Source organism: Salvia hispanica, chromosome 4 (genome assembly GCF_029641045.1).
Source record: "Salvia hispanica isolate PSC_SH4W2 chromosome 4, Shi_PSC_v1, whole genome shotgun sequence".
Taxonomy (NCBI): domain Eukaryota; kingdom Viridiplantae; phylum Streptophyta; class Magnoliopsida; order Lamiales; family Lamiaceae; genus Salvia; species Salvia hispanica.
In genome coordinates this window covers 19,502,582-19,526,840 of record NC_142695.1, presented here as the reverse complement: position 1 = coordinate 19,526,840, position 24,259 = coordinate 19,502,582, and the positions used below count along the sequence as shown (strand labels likewise).

At 37.4% G+C, this 24,259-nt stretch overlaps 2 protein-coding genes across 2 annotated transcripts; both read left to right on the top strand.

The window, feature by feature from the left end:
• The first annotated feature begins 1,307 nt into the window (after positions 1 to 1,307).
• Positions 1,308 to 6,396, top strand: LOC125199655 (MAR-binding filament-like protein). Its single transcript, XM_048097600.2, has 6 exons — positions 1,308 to 1,581; positions 1,880 to 2,085; positions 2,531 to 2,807; positions 4,805 to 4,912; positions 5,488 to 5,735; positions 6,042 to 6,396. The coding sequence occupies exons 1-6, from the start codon at positions 1,363 to 1,365 to the stop codon at positions 6,145 to 6,147; spliced, it is 1,164 nt and encodes a 387-aa protein (XP_047953557.1). The 5' UTR covers positions 1,308 to 1,362; the 3' UTR covers positions 6,148 to 6,396.
• A 694-nt stretch (positions 6,397 to 7,090) lies between these two features.
• LOC125199653 (putative pentatricopeptide repeat-containing protein At3g08820) lies at positions 7,091 to 9,308 on the top strand. The gene has a single exon (XM_048097599.2). It carries the CDS (start codon positions 7,158 to 7,160, stop codon positions 9,018 to 9,020), a length of 1,863 nt encoding a protein of 620 aa, XP_047953556.1. The 5' UTR covers positions 7,091 to 7,157; the 3' UTR covers positions 9,021 to 9,308.
• The last annotated feature ends 14,951 nt before the right edge of the window (positions 9,309 to 24,259 follow it).

Below are 24,259 nucleotides of genomic sequence, written 5' to 3'. Positions count from 1 at the left end.
CGAGAAAAAATTGTTGTATACAGTGTTGTATATTGCATGCCGAGATTTTTACAATTGTGAATTGCTGTCAAGTGTATTGCATATTGCTGTATAGTGTATTGCATATTGCTGGCCGAGAAAATTTACCCTTTGAGCATTTTTTTTATTGTCACATGACAGCTTATTATTCGTCCATATATACAAATGATTGGCTATAAATAATAGTATGACGTTATTTTAAGAGGTGTTGTCATTTTAAAACTTAGATTAAATGGCTGGCTAGACATTACTGAAACATTAGACCACTTCTGGAGTGCAAAATGAACATTGAAAATTTTGAATGTATTTTCAAATTCCATATATGATCGGTTGCAGTGAAGTTTTGATGAGGTGAAAACTCGGTTTATAATTTTACTCCGTCCGTGATTAGGAGTTATTGTTTATTTTTACAATAAATAGAGTACTAAGTAGGTCTCATATTCTATTAACATATTTTACTTGTATTTTTATTATTAATGAAACCACATTCAACTATCTTTTTCTATCTATTTATTTTTTATTTTTTTTAAACTCGTAGACTCATCATAACTACTAATCGCTGTCGGAGATAGTATATAAATGGGTTGTTCAGTTTGCATTTTGCAAGTTTACATCTCATGATACGTAGTAAGTATTATGTTTGATAGTACATAAACTTGAATCTCACAACTTAATACTTACGTAGTAAGTATTATGTTTGATAGTACATAAACATGATACGTAGTGATAATTAGTCATAGTCACTCTATCTAACTAAAATAATCTCACAATTTAATCTTAGATGGATAATAATATACTCCATATGTTCATGATTAAATGTCTCATATTTGATTGACACGTGTCTTAAGAAATGAGATGTGTAACCTACTTTTATACTACATTATACTGGTTTTATACTATAAAATATGAGCGAAATGAATTAGTTCATTGTAGGTCCACTTATTATATATAGTAAAAGTGAAATGAAACATTTAATGGTGGATATATAAAAAAAGAATAATGAGATATTTAATGACGAATGGAGGGAGTAATAATAACTCAGACATGGTATACATTATTTTAAGTTTGAGTATGAGTTGTTAGTCGGCCCATTGGGCCCGACAGGAGCACGATCACGCCGTGGCTGAATATTTGCGGTAAGACACGAACGGGCCCAAATATTGCACACGTGTGGCTGAGTCCCGCCGTTGCGCCACCGCACATGTCCTGCCCGCCACTTTCGTATTGAGGCCCACAACCTGTTCGACGTTTTGACTCTATCGGAGATTTATATAAAAACTGTGGCTTGCAGCCCAGAGGGCCCGGGGAAAGAGCAGAAGAGAGAGAAACGTGGATCGGTTGTTCATGGCAACCTTAGCCTCTTTTCTCTCCTGTTCTCCTTCCCCTCATCCTTCCTCCCTTTCATTCCGCCGCCGTATTCTACCGCCTTCCCTGTCTCTTCTAGGTTTTACCCCTACCGCAAAATTTGGTAATCTCCGTCGATCGGGAATCCAGGTGTTTGCATCTTCAGCTCCTTCTTCGTCTGATTGGTTATACGCCGGTGACGAGAGTTCGGGTTCGAAGGTAACCAAAACTCTCAATTTCACCTCTTTTATGCTTAGTTTTTTGTCAATTCGGAATATCTTAGTCGTAATTTTATACGAAAAATAACTCTGAGCTCTTTACTTGCGAAGTTGTGTGTTAGTCGTCTGGGATCTCGGGAAACTTGTATTTTAGCAATAGGCTTTCTCCTTGATGTAGAAGCTGCAAAATTGAAGATAGTTTTCATGTTGTTGTTATATACCCAAATTTTAAGTATGGTAGAGATTTCCTTGCAATGGGAAAAACTTGGAAGCGAACTAAATGATGGTGTGCCTTTCAGAAATCAGTCCTTTTTAATTTAATACGAGATATAGAGCCCTTGGACGTGAGCCTTATTCAGAAGGATGTTTCAAATACCACTATAGATGCTATGAAGAGGACGATATCGGGCATGTTGGGTTTACTGCCATCAGAACAATTTCAAGTGATGATTGATGCTTTGTGGGAATCCCTTTCCAAGCTGTTGATATCCTCAATGATGACAGGGTATACTTACTCTTAGACCTTAGTTGATGTTATATTGATCAACTTACTGTCTACAAAATTGAAAGCCTTGAACATGTGGAATTCTGTTAAAATGCTTTAAAATGCAGTTTGCATACTTAACACTGATGATACAATGAGGAATGATGAACCTAGTATCCTGTTCCTTAACTTTGTGGCATATTTTAATAAAAACATGAAGCAGGCAAGCTATGTGTTTGAGCAACTAAACAGTAAACATTCAAATCGAATACATTGCAGAACATTTTTTTTTATAAAAAATGGCTTTATCTAGTATCTAAAACATCATGTATGGACTGGCTTATGTTTCATTTTAAGAGAACGTGTAGATTGATTGCTGAAACCTTCCTTGCTAAGGTAGCTGCCGTTGCATGTATAAATATGTGATGCTTCTAGTTGTTACCTATTTATCTCTTGATTCATGCAGGTACACTCTTCGAAATGCTGAATATAGGCTCAGCCTTGAGAGGAATCTTGAGATATATGAAGGAAATACCTATAACTTGAAAAATGAAGATTTGCAACTTGAAGCTGAGGAGGCACTGAACGAAGAGGGTAAGTGTGGAAATAACACCCAAGAGAGATTGTCACCATCTGATGCTTTTGAAGAGTGGACATGTAACATACCGAGTTTTGGTGAGATGACTCCTGAAGCTCGAAGATACATTTTGACGATGCATTCTCGTTTGTCTTCAGTTAAAAAGGTATGTTTCTAGAAGTTTGTGATGGATATAGTTTATATTCCCTGATTGACCTACCTTCTAGTTGATACTTGCTGTCATCTTGGAAACATTGACAGCTGGTCTTTTAGGATTAACTGGAGAATATAGTGGAGCATTTGCACCAAAAGTTTTATGAACATTATGAAACAACGAAGTATATTTTCCAATTTCCAGAAGACGTCTTACCATTATATCACAGCTTTTTTTTTACCATTACATCACAGATTGATTACGCTGGCAATGTTTAGGGATAAGTTTGTAGCATGTTTCTATTATTTAAGCTTTATTTGGAAACCTGTTGTCTAATTTTCTTGATGCGGCGGGGGAGCATAGTTATTAAAGGTGCAAGGTACACCTGTGGCACAAAGGCTCCTGGAGCCTTAAACACAAGTGTCCTGTTTGAACAAAAGGCACATATATAAGGGGTGGTACGAAACTAAACACTCCATCCATCCCATCTCAAGTTATCAATTTCTTTTTGGCATGAGATTTAAGAAATTATATTTATTGAGTTAATTGGAGAGAAAATAAAGTAGTGAGGTAAAGAGAGAATAAAGTGAGAGAGTAAGTGGGTTGTTTTTTACCTCACCATCGAAACAACCTTGCCCTCGATTTGTTAACCTCCATCCTCAAGTGTACATTTCACCGCAGTCGTTTTCCACTGCCACTCAGTTCCACCACAGTCTGCATCAGATGAAACCCTAGTTTCACGCACAACCTTGATTTCCTCCAACCCTGCTATTCTGCACCCCGTTTCCTGTATTGTTTCCATGCCATCACATGCTCCACCACTGCCCACTGCAGAAGAAACCCTAGTTTCACTGACCACTCGTACCCCGACCCGTGCTCCCCGTCACAAGTCACGACCTCATGTGCTCAATCTCACCTGGTCCGCTTCCACTCTGCTCCTGTGCGTGTGTATCCAATCTGACCCTACTGCACAACGTGGCTCTGCCCAACAGAGTTTGATGCCAACTGCCAAGTTTCACTTTCCTTAGGATGTGGTTGTAATTGCTTTGCACCTTGCTAGTGTTTACTTGTGGGTGCAATACTTTTCCCACTTGATGACAAAATTTGGGAGCTTACTGACAGTTGAGATATGTCAGTTGGAACAGTTTCAGACCTTATTATGCTGTTTAGATGGCAAGGCAATTGATTGCTGCACTCTAGTAATTGTTAGTTTTGTTAATTAGGTATCTCTTCATTTATTGTTGAGTCATATTTTATTAGTTGGGTCTCTAATTATTTTGTTTATTTTCAAATGTTAAGTTGTTAGTTTATACTATTATTGTTGCGTCAAGCCCATAAGTATATGGATCTTGGTTTAGGGTTTAGGCTGTAAATTTAGTTACTTCACTTTCTCATCTACAGCTATTGTTTCCTACATTTCATCATTTATTATGATTTGGAGTTTAGTAAATAGGTTGTGACAGTTTTTTTAGTTTTTTTCTTCTGTCCTTCGTTTGTTTTATCATCTCAACCGTCTTTACTCTACCATTGAACCTTTTGTTTTGTTCATATTAAACCCTTTGAATGTCCATGACAGGAACATCGAATATTTCAGATTGTAATTATTCATTTCGCCTCTTTTTTCCTTCTTTGAGTAAAGAATTAGAGGTAGAATACCATGCCACGTCCAGCCTCTGACATGAATACATTGTGGTATACTAGGATCTAATTACTAATATAATAATATATTCATATCTTTGTCTATTGTTTATGTGATAACTTGATAGATAGATCGAATCATGTTGTCCTTGATCTGGTATTCGAAAGCTATCTCCTGCATTATTCATTAATTTAAGAGACAATGACTTATGTATTTCAATTATTTTAGTCTTATCATTGTTTCCATTGTGTTTGTGGGTTATAAAATTGATAGTTTTGGTTTGCTTTATGTCTTTTGATGCCTTTTGTTTGAGATTTTAAGGCCTATTCTTGTTTTCTGAAATTTATATTTGATATTTCACCATTCTCAGGAGCTCCATGAAGTCAAGAGGAAAAGTGCAGCTCTTCAGATGCAGCAGTTTGTTGGGGAAGAAAAAAATGATTTGTTGGATTATTTAAGATCATTGCAGCCTGAGAAGGTGAGGCTTCCATTATTCCATATACTCACTAACAACTGTTAACTATGAACTAGTGCATGTTTTGCTTCGATTACTTTGGAAGGATAGTGAACTAAATTAGCTTTCTATTTAGTCATATATTACATGTCAATGGTTGTCACAGCTTTAAATCTCCAGCAAGCAACTAATTCCACCTCATTGAAGGCTTTATAGTTTCTCTCACTTTTCAACCTTTTTTTGTTTGCTAGGAGTTTATTTATGCTTCCAATGCATGTATTTTCTTTTATGTGTCAAAATCAAGTGTATGTTGGTCTATCTTTGAGTTTAATGTATTTATACCCTCCAACTTGATCATTAGTATCATTTTAGAGAGAGAAATAATCTTGGGAGAGATAAGTACATTTTAGAGATCTTCTAATGTAAATTTCTTGTTTGCTTACATAACATTGTCAAAAAGCTATATATCCCCCACTTTTTAAATAGAAGAAAGACAGGCTTCATAAAGTAGGATCATGGTTGCTTTCAGTCGACTTATTCTTCATTCCTTTTCCTTTTCTTTCTTATCTTGATGTTACCCCCATCTTGGTAATGAACAGGTAGCAGAGCTGTCAGAACCAACGTCGCCTGAACTAAAAGATACAATGCATTCAGTAGTACATGGTCTATTGGCTACACTTTCTCCAAAGATGCACTCAAAAGGCCCTGATCTGGCTAACAACAGCACTATAGGAACCGTAGATAGTGTAATCGAAGGAGATTGCATTGACCTTGTCGAGAACACCTCTCTTCAGTTTCAGCCTCTTATCTCATTGCCACGTGATTACCTCGCTCGTTTACTATTCTGGTAAGTCCATATTTTCTACCTGTTTCTACTTCCACGTCAAGACCTTAAAATCTAAAGCCATATAGTTTGCACTTAGTTTGTTTTCATTTATTTACATGAATGGATTCTTTGTTATATACAACCCCTGTACTGTTTCAAGTTGAATATTGGGAGAGCTTTTCGACCATGATTTCACTCCTATCCATTTCTCAAATCAAAAGTCGACAAGTTTATGAATCTTAGTAATTGGAAATATGATAGACCTGAACAAGAGATGGTGTTTGTTTATGGGAAGTAACAATAGGAATGTAATGTGTGTGTTTTTAGGTGCATGCTGCTGGGACATTACTTGAGGGGCTTAGAATACCGACTCCAACTTATGGAGCTCCTTTCATTACCAAACGACACTTCCAGTGGCCAACACTTTGTTTAAAGAGATATCAATAGTACTTGTCAGCAATCCCATCTTTCAAGATGCCTACAAATCAGCAAGTGATTTCTGGTGGAAACCTCGTCGATCAAAAAAAGATATCAACAATTGTCTTTAACATTTTCTTCATATGTCTCTGTATATGTCATTATGTAAATCATCTTCTTCTGTACCTAAACCTTGGATGGATTCAACATCTCAATTCTCAAGTGTAAAAGACTGATAATAATATCAAAGTTGGGGTTTTGTTTACTTATAAATTTGAGCTATTTGTAACCTCTAGTTCTAGCTGCAGAATCTCACCCCTTAATTTCGCAAGTTAAAAAACGTCATTTTGTAACTAATGAAACTATGAAGCGCTTATAATGCATTGCTTCCGAACCAGTAAAATAAAATCTCTATGAATCCGCTTGTCATCCGTGTAAATTGAAAATTTGAAAATTTCCCCTTATGAAATCTATGAATTTGCTTATCATACATGGGAATTTAAAATTTGTATGCTTCAAGACCGAAATCACGAATTCATTCAATAAAATAATGAATCAGTCCATGAGAGAGTTTTGAAAAAAAAAACACTAGCAAATTCTTATATCAAAATTTTTTTATTGAACGCGACAGATCTTTACAAAAAAAAATTATACAGTAAGGCTAAATTAAAGAATAAATTTTTGATAGCGATGGAATATTCGATGATGTTGTAATTGCATTTTTATAATGGATGCAATGTTGTAGATTTATTGTACACTAGTAATAATGTTGATCTTATTATTTCTTAACATTGTTTCAATTACTTTATCAGTTTATCTATCTATTTAGTTTTTCCTACTTAACAAATTTTTGCTTTAAAACTATCCAACATCTATGTAACATATAGGAGTATCTCTACTCATTTTTAAAATGGCAGAACAAATCATAATTTGTTCGAATTGCCTCATTATTGTTATGAATGTTTTTCACCATTGTTTAAACTTAAAATCAACAATGAAAGATTATTATCCGATACTCGCCCGACTATGCATTGCCTCAAGCGACGTCGTTCACTCTGTCTCCATCATCCTCGACTCAGTCACTCCGCCTCTTCAAATAACCCCACAAGCGACCTCTCCCGCCTGCTGCAGGGCCCCATCCCACGCGCTCAGCTTCTCCAAGTTCACGCTCGCGTCTTCCTCCTCCACGCACACCAGAACGACCTCATCGCCACTCGTCTCATCGGCCGCTACCCCTCCAATTCCGCTCTCAAAGTCTTCAATCATCTGCGAAACCCTAATGTCTTCCCCTTCAACGCGATCATCAGAGTGCTAGCCGAGGAGGGTTTTTCCTCCAACGCTTTTGTTATTTATAAACAGCTGAAATTCCGCCAAATTTCGCCCAATGATTTGACATTTTCATTTCTATTCAAGGCGTGTTCTAGAGGCGCTATCGGTGGGGATACTGTTAAGCTAGTGCATTCTGATCTCTTCAAATATGGATTCATCTGTGACCCTTTAGTTTGCAATGGATTGCTGATGGTTTACGCCAAGGCGGTGAAGGATTTGAGCTCTGCTCGCAAACTGTTCGATGAAATGCCTGACAGAAATTTGGTTTCTTGTTGGACTTCTTTGATTTCTGGGTATGCTAAGATTGGGTTGGCTAGTGATGCCTTGGAGCTTTTTGTGATAATGCTCAAGGAGAATTTGTGCCCTGAAAGCGATACTATGGTTAGTGTATTATCTGCGTGTTCAAGCCTCACTGCTCATCAAGTTGAGAAATGGGTGAATTCATTGACACAGTTAGTAAAGAGTGCAGCTTGCAGTGATTTAGCTCGCGATTATGTGAATACTGCACTCGTTTATTTGTATGGTAAATGTGGACATGTGGAAAATAGTAGAAATTCGTTTGATGAGATATCTGATGATGGAAAAAAGAGTGTTCTTTGCTGGAATTCTATCGTAGGTGCTTATGTTCAAAATGGTTGTGTATTGGAGGCTTTGGACGTTTTCAAATCAATGATGGAGGACTATAACTGTCGTCCAAACCACGTAACCATGGTTAACGTGCTCTCTGCCTGTGCTGAGGTCGGTGATTTGGATCTTGGCTCGTGGGTTCATGAATACTTGAGGAGTGGAGGGCAGAAGGGTTTGCTATCATCAAATGTCAATCTTGCTACTGCATTGATTGATATGTATTCAAAATGTGGGGATTTGGACGGGGCGAGAGGGGTGTTTGAGCAGATGAGCAAGAAGGACGTGGTCTCGTTCAACGCCATGATCATTGGCCTTGCTGTCAATGGCAAGGGTGATGAAGCTCTAAGGCTTTACTCCAAGATGCAAGAGCTTTGTCTTCATCCTGATTCTGGAACTCTACTTGGAGTGTTGTGTGCGTGTAGCCACTCTGGTCTGTTAGATACAGGGCGTGAAATTTTTGAAGGGATGCTCCAGAGCAATTTAGTTGTCCCTAAATTGGAGCACTATGCTTGCTATGTGGATCTCTTGGCCCGGTCTGGTCTAATTGATGAAGCACTTGGTGTGGTCGCCTCCATGCCTTTCGAACCTAATAACTTTGTGTGGGGCGCGCTGCTTGCTGGCTGTGTGCTCCACAATAGGTTGGAGCTGGTTCAGGCTCTCTCCACCGATCTTGTCAAGGTTGATCCCATGAATTCTGCTGGTTACATCATGCTGTCCAACTCGTTTGCCTCAGATTGTCAATGGCGTCGTGTCATGAACACTAGAGGGGTTATGAGGGAGAAGGGGGTCGCCAAGCAGCCGGGGTGTAGTTGGATCAAGATTGGTGGCATCGTGCACGAGTTTGTTGCTGGATCTGCGTCATGTCGTGAGTTTGAAAGTGTTCATCAAGTGTTGGAATCATTATCGAAAGAAATGAGAATAGTTGGTTCCTAGTCTATATCTTTTTCCTAGTATTTGGTGAAGCTCGTCGATGCAGAAAGAGGAGAGCCTCGTGTCAGATTGTCTGGAGATCGGAGCATCTGGTGATTTGAGATACCTTTAGCTCTCACATTATGTCAATAGGCTAATGTGTACATAGGCTGCCTCAGAAATAGTATAAAATTCAAACAAAAAAAAAAAAACATCATGCAGCAAGTTTGATTGCTGCATTGTTTGCCCGTTTGGAATACTACTGAATAAGCTCTGCTATGGAAATTTCACACCCCCATTATTATTTTGACACGAACAGATTTATTATTGATCACAGTCAGATTTAAGAGATTTGCAAATTACATACCGGACAGTGGCGGAGCCAGGAATTTTGGGGTGGGGGCCCAAGAAGAAGAAAATTTTGGCTCTACCACTGTTAATAGTTGTAGGTATCTGACTATTTGTCGATGACTTTTCCATCAAAATTAGTCAGAGGAAGACTCTTATGTTTTGCTTTTTTTCAATTATTTAAATTTTAGAAATAAATGCATATCAAGTAAATTTAATCGAATCAAGAATAATAGATATAAGTACTTTGTAATGCCCTTAAAAAGAATTTTACCTATAACCATTAAAAGTTATGAACTAGAAATATAGCATTGGGTAAAAATAAATTTTAAAAGTCATTCGATATATATGGCTCATATGTAAAATGATTTTGACATGAAATGAACATTGGGCAAGAAATATTTGGCATTGGGTAAAAATAAATTTTAAAAGTCATTGGATATATATAGCTCATATGTAAAATGATTTGACATGAAATGAACATTGAGCAAGAAATATTTGGTAAAAAGTGAAATTAGTAACATTGTGCAATTTAAAAAAAAGAAGGTGCGTGTCCCCAACCATATATATGATCTAATAGCCGAAATCGCTTGCCAATTGTGCTATCGAACTTTATTATTATCGATTATGAATATATATATTATAGTAAAAGTTCAAATGGCTTGGGGGCCCAAGGGCCCTCATGCCCCACCGTAGCTCCGCCTCTGATACCGGAATGAAGAAATAAACATGCTAGAACGAAGTAAAATAGTTTTGTAATGTAGGCCAAAATAATTTACATATCAACAAATCTTATAAAAAAACTAGATCTAATAGCCATAATTTGGTCTTTAGTTCGTTCTTTAAAAATAGTTCGACATTGATCACAATCCATCTAGCTATTATGTAAAATTATCTAGAACTATCGATATTAGAATTAGCTAGAGATAGAATTCTCCAGATATATAGAAAATTTTAAAATAGAAAGTGGATGATATAAATATGGGAGAGATATAGCATTTTATACCAGAGAAATTTGAGAATAAAGATTTGTTAGTTTCCCCATGTCACATCTTTAAAGTTTTCTCATTTATTTAATCCATGGTCATCTTGAATAGTATTTCCTCTAAACTAAAATACTTCTCCAACATATAGTATCTTATATTCCAACATAAATAACTTTTAGTATCTTAGTATTTCCTCCAAACTAAAATAATTCTCCAACATATAGTATCTTATATTCCAACAAAAATAACTTTTAGTATCTTGAATAGTATTGTTGGAATTAGTAGTTTATACGTTCCAAGACATTGGAAGGATACTTTTATCTTCTCTAGGAATATGTCATTAGTAGAGTATGTTTCCAAGTATCTATTTCCTAGGTACATTTAAGTAGTCTTCTCCTATATATAGGAGTGTATTTTGTACTCTAAAATAATTAATACAAAACAATGAAATACAATTCCTAGTTCAACATGGTATCAAGAGCAGCTTTTCGATCCAAACAATCCAAAATTTTCTTTTGAACTCAGATTTTTGAAATCATCATCGTTCTACCCTTCTCAAACCTTTCAACCAAAATCCGGCAAAAGTCCGATCAAATTCAGCCTCTCCTACAGCCAAAAACAGTCAGCCAAAATCAAGTGAGCATCAAAAAATGTCCAAAACAATCGAAACAGTAAACATAGGGATCAAACTCGATGGGAGAAACTTCCCAGTTTGGTCTCGGCTTATGAAAGCAGCCATAGGAAGCCGGGAGAAGCTGGAACACATCGAGGGGGACTCACAGCCGCCTCCCGACGACCTGAAATTCAAGCAATGGCAGACCGACGATTACACAGTATACTCTTGGCTTATTCAAAATATGGAGCCAAAATTAGTGATGCAATTCGCCCAACATCAAACAGCGAAAGGAGTATGGAAAAGCCTCACAACAACGTTCGAGGTCAGAGCAGATCCGCTCCAAGTATACGACCTCGACACCAAAGTAAGCAGATTTTCTCAGAACGATCAAACATTGGAAGACTACTGGAGTGAGATGCAAAGCTTATGGGTAAACATTGAAACAAGAAAGCCATGTCCATACACATGCTGCGATAAGGGAGTCGCAACTTACCAACGGGAGAACGAGAAGAGAAAGCTATACCAGTTTCTATCTGGCTTGAATGACAAACATGATAGGCTACGACGGGAATTACTCAAGGAATCCCCGGAGCCAACCGCAGAAACAGCGTTCGCCGCCATCAAACAAGAGGAGAATCGCACTCAGATCTGGAAACCGGCGACTCAGGAGTCGGGTTTCTCCGATATAGGGTCGGGATTCGGCGCTAGGAACAGCGGAACACCGCAATTTTCCCGACCGAACAGGGGACCTCCACCACCGCCGCACAAAGCAACACCACCATCAAATCGGACCGGAGCAAAAATCGACAAGTCAAGACTCGTCTGCTCTCACTGTGGCATGACAAAGCACACACGGGAGACATGCTTCCACCTCATTGGCTTCCCGGAGTGGTGGGAAGATGGCCACAAAGAGAATCGGAACTCAAAAGCGAAAGGAAAGATGGTAATCGTAGGACAGGAGGCACCTCAAGACTCAAAATCTCCGGCGGCCAACCAGGAGGTTGCCTACGCCGGAGGAATCAACGGGAGAACAGAGGCAGCTCCGAGGTGGTGGGCCGCTCAAGTACAGACGGAAGGAGGAGAAGGAGGAGAGAAAATGAAGGAGGCGGCGGATGAAGAAGGTAAAGGGTTTAGGTTTTTTAACCTAAACCCTTCTCTTTTTCCTATATATCAAAACGACCCCCAAGATATTAAAATTGCTCCTATCATCCCCGAAAATTGTGATTTCTTAAAAATTACCCTCCTCGAAAAAAGGCATACTGATATTCTTTGCAAAAATCATTTTTCTGTACTTGAAAATGACCCTACCATTGCGATTTCGTGTCAAGTAAGAGAAATCAGTAGACATAAAGATAGGAGATGGATTTTTGATTGTGGAGCTACTGACACTATGACATTTGACAAGTCCGATTTTGAGTCTTTTCATAAATCCCGAAGGACACATGTTGAAACAGCTAATGGAGAAATCTCACCAGTCGAAGGAGCTGGCACGGTCCAAATATCCCCAAATTTGAAAATCTCAAATTGCTTATATGTTCCATCTTTGACTCAAAAACTAATGTCTGTCAGTAAAGTTACGAAAGAACTAAACTGTGCTCTCCTAATCCAGTCTAAATTTTGTGTTCTTCAGGATATTCGGACCGGGACGATTATTGGGCGTGGCACTGAACGTCACGGGTTGTACTACGTGGACGAGGAAGCTCAAACTGGCAGGGTGATGTTGACTCACGGAGCTACAGAACGGGATGCATGGCTGTGGCATAGGCGGTTAGGACACCCGTCATTTAGCTATCTGCACACTTTATTTCCCTCATTTTCTAAACTTGAGCATCTTAATTGTGAAACATGTGTGTTGGCAAAAAGTCATAGACATTCTTTTCAATCCAGAAATACGAGGGTTGACTCTGTTTTTTCCTTGATTCACTCTGATGTTTGGGGACCTTCACCTGTTATTGGGGGAAATGGGTTAAAATACTTTGTCTTATTTATTGATGATTGCACAAGGATGACATGGGTTTATTTCCTGAAAAAGAAGTCTGATGTTTTCTCAAAATTCACAGAATTTTACAAAATGATCCAAACTCAGTTTCAAAAGAACATTAAGATTCTTAGATCTGACAATGGGGGGGAATTTGTCAACACTCAAATGAAACAGTTTTTTGCCGAAAAAGGTCTCATTCACCAAACTTCATGTGCATATACCCCAGAACAAAATGGTGTCGCTGAAAGGAAAAATAGGATCATTCTAGAAATGACGCGATCAATTATGCTTGATTCTAAAGTACCAAAGTTTTTTTGGCCAGAAGCTGTTGCCACTTCAGTCTATCTTCTTAATAGACTTCCCACAAAAATCCTGAAGCTCCAAACCCCGATCTTTGAGTTATCCAAACTTACCACTGTGTCCGCACCCTTATCCCTTCCACCTCGTATTTTTGGGAGCTCTGTCTTTGTCCACATTCCAAAACATGAACGATCCAAACTTTCTCCTTGTGCAGTTAAATGTGTCTTCATAGGATATGGGATAAATCAAAAAGGCTATAGATGCTTCGATCCAAAGAAAAGACAGATTTTTACTACAATGAATTGTGATTTTTTGGAATCCGAATTATTTTACCATACCCAACTTACCAGTCAGGGGGAGAAATCTAGTGACCCGCTAAGTTGGTTGCCTATGCCAAATGTCAACATTCCTACTGCAGCTCCACCCGAGTCAACTGTTCCTGCTGCCGAGCAGGCCTCGCACACTCCAATGCAAACCGTGGGGCTCAGTGACACACCCACTATCCCTCCGAAATCTGAGGTAAACATTCCTAGTAATCAAGAAAGTTCTTCTTCTTCTAACAATGATGATACAGAGACGAACGCTATAGATGGGGATACCGGGAGGTACATCTTGCCGGATCGGATCAACAGGGGAGTACCACCAAAACGATACTCCCCCGAGAAGGACAGGTCCAGGGCAAGATATGCAATTGGAAATTTTGCCAAGGCCAATCTTTCCAAAATGGCCCGGGCATTTGAAGACGCTCTATACGAAGAAGAAGAGATTCCCCAAACAATTGAGGAAGCATGGAAAAGCAAGAACTGGAGAGAAGCCATGAAGCTGGAAATGGGTGCACTTGCACGAAATAATACATGGGAAAAGTGTACGCTTCCTGAAGGAAAAAGGCCCGTGGGATGTAGATGGGTGTTTACAATCAAAAGGAGACCGGATGGGACGATTGAACGATATAAAGCTCGCCTGGTGGCCAAGGGGTACACACAGACCTACGGTGTTGATTATTCAGAAACTTTCTCACCAGTAGCCAAGATGAACACTGTTCGGGTGTTACTGTCAATCGCAGCAAACAAAGACTGGCCTCTGCATCAACTGGATGTAACCAATGCCTTCCTCCATGGAGAACTGACGAAGGAAGTATATATGGAAGTCCCTCCTGGATTTGGCGAAGAATTTGAAAATGGAGAAGTATGCAAACTGAAAAGAACTCTATATGGGTTGAAGCAATCCCCGAAAGCCTGGTTTGGGAGGTTCACTGAAGCAATGAAGAAATATGACTATTCTCAGAGTAATGCGGATCATACTCTGTTCATCAAAAGAAAAGGAGAAAAGATCACATGCTTGTTGATTTATGTGGATGATATGATCATCACCGGAAATGATTCAGAAGAGATAGAGGTGTTGAAGAAAAACTTGGGATCTGAATTTGAAATGAAAGATTTGGGGTATCTAAAGTATTTCTTGGGAGTTGAAGTAATGAGGTCACCGCAAGGGATTTTCATTAACCAGAAGAAGTACATTTTGGATCTCTTGGCAGAAACTGGAATGGTGGACTGCAAGCCGGCCGAAACACCTATGGCTACAAATCACAACTTGAAAATAAATGAAGAATCAGCATTGGCAGATCGTGGGAGGTATCAACGACTGGTAGGGAAGCTAATCTACTTATCTCATACAAGGCCAGATATAGCCTATGCAGTGAGTGTTGTTAGCCAATTTATGCACCACCCTCAGATCGATCACATGGAAGCAGCGGTTAGAATTGTTAGGTATCTAAAGGGTACCTTTGATCATGGAGTCCTATTCAAAAGAAACGACCACTTGGAGATCCATGGTTACACAGATGCAGATTGGGCAGGGAATCCAGTCGACAGAAGATCAACTGCAGGATATTTCACGTTTGTTGGAGGAAACCTTGTATCTTGGAGGAGTAAGAAACAGAAAGTCGTAGCATTGTCAAGTGCAGAAGCGGAGTTCAGGGGAATCAGAAGTGGTCTCATGGAAATATTGTGGCTAAGGATTGTTATGAACGAATTAGGCTTGTTATCCCCTAAAACTTGCCAACTTTTTTGTGACAACAAGGCTGCAATTAGCATTTCTGAGAATCCAGTCCAACATGACAGGACCAAGCATGTCGAAGTCGACCGACATTTCATCAAAGAAAACATTGAAGCTGGGATTATTGCTTTTCCCTTCGTCCGATCTGGAGATCAACTTGCAGATATTCTTACCAAGGCAGTTGGAGCGAAGAATTTTGCGAATGTGCTCCGCAAGTTAAGTATCGGGAATCCCGTCACTTAACTTGAGAGGGAGTGTTGGAATTAGTAGTTTATACGTTCCAAGACATTGGAAGGATACTTTTATCTTCTCTAGGGAATATGTCATTAGTAGAGTATGTTTCCAAGTATCTATTTCCTAGGTACATTTAAGTAGTCTTCTCCTATATATAGGAGTGTATTTTGTACTCTAAAATAATTAATACAAAACAATGAAATACAATTCCTAGTTCAACAAGTATTTCCTCCAAACTAAAATACTTCTCCAACATATAGTATCTTATATTCCAACATAAATAACTTTTAGTATCTTGAATAGTATTTCCTCCAAACTAAAATACTTCTCCAACATATAGTATCTTATATTCCAACTAAAATAACTTTTAGTATCTTGAATAGTATTTCCTCCAAACTAAAATACTTCTCCAACATATAGTATTTTATATTCCAACATAAATAACTTTTAGTAACTTTTAGAATAGATACTAGTCACAAATTTTAGCTTCATGGAGATTTAAAAAAATGAGAATTCATACCAATATATGTTGAGAGGTCACAAATTTTAGCTTCATGCAGATTTAAAAAAATGAGAATTCATACTAATATATGTTGAGAGGTCACAAATTTTAGCTTCATGCAAATTTAGAAAATGAGAATTCATACCAATATATGTTAAGAGGTCACAAATTTTAGCTTCATGCAGATTTAAAAAATGAGAATTCATACCAATATATGTTGAGAGTTAAAAAATGAGAATTCATACCGATATAGCTATAAAAATAAAGTCATTAATAAATCACAAATGATTTAGAAATGAGAGATTATATTGCAATTCTCACCACTTTATTCCAACTTACTAAGTTTTACTTTTATTATTGATGTTACTAATGGACCTCATACTCTATTAGCTTGTTCACTCACGTACTTAATCTCACTCATGTTACAAGTCAAAATGATGAAACTAAGTGGAGTTTCAACTCACATACTTATTCTAGACATTACACATTCATTAAAGCAAGTGAAAAGTAGGAATGGGTATTGAATACATAGAAGATGTGTGAATTAATATACTATATGATTAATTGAACACATTCGTGCAGCATATATTGAACGTGGTAGCCGATCAATGGAGATAGCACAAGAACGGTTGATGCGTTCTCCACCTCGTGGAGCACTCTGCTGGCGACACACGCGACCGCCTAATTAGTGAAATCAACAATAACGCCATCATACTCTCTGAACATCTCTACGGTTAGTTCATGTTAATCTCAACCTTAATCTCACTCATTAACTTCTATCTTATCTCTCTCTAACTATAACTAATTAATTAAATAATTCCATGCAGCAACTACGTGGTTCAGTACATACTGGGGCTGAAAATACTGCAGGCGACAACGGACATCATCGCACAGCTTCGTAGGAGCTTTGTGCCTTTGTCGATGAGCAAAAACGGGTCGAATGTGGTAGAGAGAAGCTTGGGAATAAAGATTTGTTGGTTTCCATGTTAGCATTTCCCGTATATTCCATTCATTGTCCTCTTCAATAGTATTTTCTCCAAACTAAAATACTTCTTCAACATATAGTATCTTATATTCCAACAGAAATAACTTTTAGTAACTTTTTTTAGAATAGACACTAGTTACCAATTTTAGTTTCATGAAAATTTTAAAAATGAGAATTCATACCGATATATGTTGAGAGTTAAAAATGAGAATTCAGAGTTTTGATCTATGTAAAACCCATTCTTAATACAAAAATACAGAACCAAGCATACAGAGGTCATTTTTAGGTCATCGTAAGCTTATTTTTACGTCATTTTAATAAGGATGACATAAAATGATCTTAACATGACCTAAAACCCGAATTTTATAATATGACCTAAAGCTTCTTTATGATGACCCACCGTGTTTTTCTTTAATTATTGACCATTAGATTGAAAAATCTCATGGTCAGGATTTGGTCTGGATTTTATATTGAGATGCATTTTTGTATTGATCATTTTCACGAGAATTCATACCGATATATGTTCTACTGATATATGTTGAGCGTCAGAGAGTTTAGCTATAAAAATAAGGTCATTAATAAATCGCAAATGATTGTGAAATGATAAAGTATGTGATACAAAGAATGAGCTCATATATATTTTTGTTGAACGTCCTCAATACCATTAATTATAAATTAAATCAAGAATAAATGACTTACAATTTTTAAAACTTTCAAATCATATTGCTAAATAACAATAATAAACTGTAACGGTTAATTAATCAAAAATAATTTTAACTAATAAATAGTAGTAATTTTTTAATTAAAATAACATTCATGTAAACATATATAGATAGATATAGATAAATACATCTGTCTAAAGTTGTTGTTCATATGGTATCCTTCCACATTTCTAGTCATAAAAAACGATAACAAATGCCGCGTTTTCAGCGCTGCACAGGGACGGACCTAGGCATGGGCCAAGCCGTCGCTCCAATAAGGGCTTGGCCGGTGCCGGACCCAATACTCACCATGGCAGCTCCGGCGCTCCCGGCCTGTTTCGTCGTGAAAAACTCAAAAGCCAAATGTGATTTTATGTTTTTTTACATAGGAGTAGAAGAGAATAGAGGGTAAGGAGAGGGCCGAGGTTATCTATCTATCTATCTATACATATATAGAATGGGAGTTTTGAAGATTTTTACAAAAATGCCATTTTTAATAAAAAATTATTTATTAATAAAAATCATTGTTGTAAATGACCTGATTTAATAGACCATAATTTGAACGGTCACAGAATTACTGTGCATAACGTTTATTATTTATTTAAATATCTCTAAAACTGTTTTTCATTAATAGACCCTAATCTGAAAGGTTGAAGATTTACTCCACAAAATATTTACTATTCATTTAATTTATAAAAATGATATTGTATTCAAAGAGTCATTCCAACCGAGAAGAATGCCAAAGAACTACTAAATTTCTATAAAAATGACCATCTGGAACAATGAAATTCACTCACTCACCATGTCTCACATAGGTTTGTATGAATAGAAACTCTCCATTTCGTAGGAACTATATATATTGATATTTGGTATCCAAAAATTCATTCACTCACTACTTTATTTTTCATGGATAGGCGTCTGATGTTCCAGTTGCTCGAGTTCTTGCAAGAGAGGGGGTCAGTGGCAGATCTAGGGGGGGGTCGCCCCCTCCGCGCAACTATTTTTCCTTTATCGGGACGTAAAATTACCATGTTCGCCCCCTCCGTTTGCCTCCGCCGTCACCCCGAACAACGAAAAAAATAGCCATGTCCGCACTAAATCAAGCTAATACTATATATTCCGCCCCCTCCGTTTCCGGATCCTGGATCCGCCATTGGAGAGGGTCGTATCTTAAGAAAGATCTTTCGAACGCGAAGAGTGAGCTTCTTAACCACACAAATCCTCTACCGAACGGAAGATATTCCTAAGGGTTTGTGTTTGTGTAATATATCGGGCGGACAAACTAGAAAGAGAGTCAAAGATTTTCACTAACAAAGAATAATAAAGAGAAATAAGAGAAGGGCTGCTTATATAATGTTGTAGGTGGTTCCGACTTCCGAGAGCTAAATTATAGGGATATTTTTCTTTTTGAAAATAAAATTTTACTATATATGTAATGTATAGGACGGTTTTTGTTGTGAGGTGGATTAATATTCAGCTTAGGCTTGCAAATGGAGTTAGTTGGAAAGTTAGAAAGTTGTTAGAAACTAGCCATTGGAATAGTAAGGGTTTGAGTTAGTTTCTTTTGGATTAGGCGGAGAAGTTTCTTGCTTCTTGTTTTGTGCTCATTCATATAAGAGCATTGCTTGTATCTAGAGTTGTAATTGAGTTCAATAATAGAGTCTCACTTTCTGTCAAACATCTCTTCTTCTCCCTCAAGTTTACACTCCTTCTTCAACACACAAATTCAGCTCCATTCTCTAACAATTGGCACCGTCCGGTGGGAATCGAATCCACGATCAAGAGTTGAAGACGGCGACGCGACTTGATGCGGAGAAATTTACTGGAAAGAATGACTACGGTCTATGGAAAATTAAGATGCGTGCCATTCTTATCCAGCAAGGGCTCGCGGCGGCTTTAGCTCCGATAGATTCCGAAGAAAAAGCAAAAGCAGCTCAAGGCGCACAGCACTGTGATTTTGTGTCTTGGTGATAAGGTACCAAGGGAAGTCCAGTCAGAGAAGACGACGGCTGCAATCTTGGCCAAGCTTGATGAAGTTTATTTGGCTAAATCTCTGGCCAATCGACTTTATATGAAGAGAAGGCTTTACTCATACAGTTTTATAGAAGAGAAGTCCATTATTGAACAATTGGAGGACTTCACCAAATCGATCAATGATCTTGAAGCCGTGGATGTCAAAATTAGTGACGAAGATAAAGCAATTATTGTCCTCAACGCTCTACCAAATTCCTATGATCAAATGAGGGATGCTATCCTATATGGAAGGGACAAACCGATCACGCTATCAGAGGTTCATGCGGCTCTCATGGCCAAAGAATTTCAGAAAGGAGCAACAAGGCGATCAGAACCTCAAGCAGAGTCTCTCAACATCAAGAAGTTCAGTAAGAAGAAATTCAAGAAGAAGTTTGAGGAGCCGAAATCTAAGACCAATGGAGCCAAGGAAACTCGTTCATGCCATTGATGTAAAAAGCCTGGCCATCTTAAGAAAGATTGCTATGCTTGGAAAAGCAAGCAAGCCACTAAAAATCAAGGGAATAGCAATGTGGTGAGTAGTGATGGGGTGACACGGCTAAGGTTATGAATGTGATAGAGATAAATGATAAGAGTTCATGGATTATGGACTCGGGCTGTTCTTTTCACATGAGTGCTAATCTGGAGTGGTTTCAAGATTTGGTGGAGACCTCTGGATCTGTTCTTCTTGGAAATGACCAAGTCTGCCAAATAAGAGGTATTGGCAGAATAAAGATGAGGATGCATGATGGATCTGTCAAAATCCTCAGTGATGTGAGGTTAATTCCTCAAGTCAAGAGAAATCTCATTTCACTTGGGACATTGGAGCTTAAGGGATACTCATTTACTTCTTCAAATGGAAAGATGGTAGTTCTCAAGGGCTCTGAAGAGAAGATGATTGCTAAGAGGGTCAGAAGCCTTTATTATCTTGATGCTACTGTCATTGTTGGGGAAGCAAATGTGGTGAATTTGCCACAATTGAGCCTATGGCATCTAAGACTTGGACACCCTGCACAGGGGAGCCTGAAGCAGCTCATCAAGAGGGGCCCGATTGGTGGTGATGTTGGGTAGAAGTGTTAGGTTTGGTATACTGAAAAGCATGTTTCGAGCAAGTTTCGCGCGAATAGAATCTTGTTTGTATACGTAAAACTCTACAATCCACTATTAACCCGATTCAGTATTATTCGAGCAGTTCCGCACGAATAGAATCACTATTATTATTACATTGTGTTTGCTTGTGCATTTATAAGATATTTTACAAACATTTAAATGCATAAGAAGTAAACAAAGTCTAAGTCTTTTGCTTAGTAGACCGGTTGTGGGCGTCGTCCACTTTAAGGTAACACGGTCAGATCTACGCAATGCTTTGCAAAAGAAAAAGAAGAATTTCACAACCTAGATAGGCTTTGGCTACCTATCGTGAAAGGTTGCAATGTCAGTCCGCATATTTCTAAGCCTTACTGAAATAAGATGACATTGGTGTGGTATAGCACTGAACGGATCTAACAGCAAGACGTGTCTTTATGCTATCTACTGAAAGACTAGGTCTTGATAAAATACTATTTCTTAATCTACATATGTTAGCATTGAGCATACGGTATTGATTATGCACTACTTTGACTTGTCAAATGGTGCGGGTTTTTCGCAACCCAATAATCCTGATATATTAGGTAGTGGTGCTTAATATCTAGCGGTGCTAGGATTGCTATTATGTTGAAACGTGCACGAGGTGAGTCTCGTTTAATAATGTCCTCAAGAGGAGCTCGAACAAGGTTTTATTATTCGGAAAACTGGCCAGTTGGAGTATTATTACTCTATGAATAATAAATAAATGTTTCTTGCTAAGTCCACTCTTGGAATTAATAAGATGTTAATTAATTAAGTCCATAGCAGGCATTAATTAATTAATGGTCATTTATATCTTAAGCGCGGGAAATAAATAATAAACAACGGAAACCCGGATTACTTGTAATTTCGGATTTGGATGGGGAGAGTTCAATATTACTTCTGTAGTGGCTGCTCGTAATATTCCAATATAAGCTTGTATTAAATTGTGGGTTCAATTTAATTAGTAAAAAGCTAATTGGGGGAGCCCATATCCAAAACCTTCCATAGATCCCTGTATGGGCCCATAAGGAACTTAATATAAATAGGAGAATAAAGGAGACAGAATCATCACAATTTTATTTCTCAAAATTTTCGAAAATTTCGAAACTCTCCAGCTGAAGGAGATTTCGAATTCTACTCCTATTCCCAAAAGGATTTCTTCTGTCTTCTTTATTCGAGTCCTAGTATTTTGATAAGATCAGCCCACCCTGATATCGAGATATAGTTCGGGAACCAGAGAGAAGATCCGTGGTCTAGTATCGAAGATCATCACGTGGAGAAGGCGCGAGCAATCGTCGATTCTTTGGAGAATCAAATCGGTAACTCTAAACCGTAGAATTCATGTTTTAGGATTTACTTTTCATGAGCATGAATTATTTGCGTTCTAGCATGCAATTATCTGTTTAACATGTGAATTGATTAATCGCATAATCAGTCAAATAGATCCGTGTCTGATTTATTTGTTTTGTACAAGTCTTCCGCTGTGCAAGGGGTACCAAACCCCATCAAGAAGATGGATCCATGTGAATATTGCTTGTTGGGAAAGACCAAGAAAAAGTCATTTCCAGCAGGTAAGCATGTTTCTGCCTCTTCTCTTGACTATGCACACTCTGATCTGTGGGGACTTGCTCCTGTGAATTCTATGGGAGGGGGCAGGTACTATATGTCAATAATAGATGACTACTCTAGGAAGGCATGGGTCTATATTTTGAAAGAAAAAACTAAGGCCTTTACTGTGTTCAAGAATTGGTGCAGTGAGGTTGAGCTTGAGAAAGGCTCTTCATTGAAATGTCTTAGAACAGATAATGACTTAGAGTACTTATCTAAAGATTTTGATGTTTTCTGTAAAAGCAAAGGAATGAAAAGACATAAAACTGTACCTGGAAATCCACAACAAAATAGTGTTGTTGAGAGGTTAAATGGGACACTATTGTAGAGGGTGAGGTGCATGTTGTTTTCTTCTGGTTGAAAGGGATAACAACAGACTTTGGCATAGTACAACAAGCTGTGACAATCCATTGTGATAATAATGGAGCTATTTGTCTTGCAAAGCACCAGGTGTTTCATGAGAGGTGCAAGCACATAGATGTGAGGCTTCAATTCATCAGAGATGAGGTGGAGAATGGTCAGATAAGGGTGGTGAAGATTAATACTGCACATAATCCATCTGATGTGCTAACTAAGTCTTTGAGCAAAGAAAAATTTGATTACTGCTTGAAGTTGATGAATATGAGTCCAGTTGATGTCTGAGGCTGAATACTTAGTCCAAGGTGGAGATTGTTGTGAGGTGGATTAATATTCAGCTTAGGCTTGCAAATGGAGTTAGTTGGAAAGTTAGAAAGTTTTTAGAAACTAGCCGTTGGAATAGTAAGGGTTTGAGTTAGTTTCTTTTCGGTTAGGCAGAGAAGTTTCTTGCTTCTTGTTTTGTGCTCATCCATATAAGAGCATTGCTTGTATCTAGAGTTGTAATTGAATTCAATAATAGAGTCTTACTTTCTGTCAAACCTCTCTTCTTCTCCCTCAAGTTTACACTCCTTCTTCAACACACAAATTCAGCTCCATTCTCTGACAGTTTTAGAGCTAGATTATAGATTTATAGGGATATTTTCTTTTAAAATAACTAATTGTATACACATATAATATTGGAAACGGTTTTTTATGACAAGATATTTTTATTTATTTACTTATTTATTTATAAATATTTCTTATTTCACATACATTTCTTATTGGAAGTAATATAATATGTAATATTTTAGGGAATAGAAACATTTTCGGCCAAACCTAGGAATTAATGCATATATAGTGTTCCCATGATTGTTGGAACAAATTTATTTATCTACTATATATACATTTTTCAATCAAGGCATAGCATATGAAGCCGTGTAATCTTATTGAAATTAATAGACTATTTTTCGTAAGATCATAGAGTTCAATTGACTCTATTATTATTTTATTTTTGAATTAAAGGTAATTTCCATAACTAAGTTGTTTAAATCCGGAAAAGATCCATGCCCTTCAATTTATCATGTCACACTAATAATATTGCCATTTTGTAATTTATTCTTAAAACATAATATTATTATACACCCAAACTTTGGATGAATCAATCTCAATAATTAATAACTAATCCGAAATTTTAAAAATAATGGTTTATAATAAAACAAATGCAAATGAGACACCAAATGACATAAAATACTAATTAAAATTTTACAAAATAAATAACAAAAATATTTGAAAAAAAAAGAAAAGAAAATGTAGTTTGAACCTAGCCAAAGAATCCCACTTTGGAATTTTTCCTCTATTTGTTGAGCTATTGAATGATAATTTTGGTGGGATATGGCAGGTAGTTAAAAAGAATGAAATACATACAGTTATGTACTTATGTTAATTCAGTTAAATATTTGTGTAAAGTAAAATCATAATCTTAATAAGTTGAGA

Bases quoted from the DNA above. Each gene is read 5' to 3' on its own strand.
- LOC125199653 (XM_048097599.2), top strand. From the start codon at position 7,158: ATGCATTGCCTCAAGCGACGTCGTTCACTCTGTCTCCATCATCCTCGA.
- LOC125199655 (XM_048097600.2), top strand. From the start codon at position 1,363: ATGGCAACCTTAGCCTCTTTTCTCTCCTGTTCTCCTTCCCCTCATCCT. The intron at 1,582-1,879 runs GTAACCAAAACT...TGTGCCTTTCAG, and splicing joins ACGAGAGTTCGGGTTCGAAG to AAATCAGTCCTTTTTAATTT. The intron at 2,808-4,804 runs GTATGTTTCTAG...CACCATTCTCAG, and splicing joins GTTTGTCTTCAGTTAAAAAG to GAGCTCCATGAAGTCAAGAG.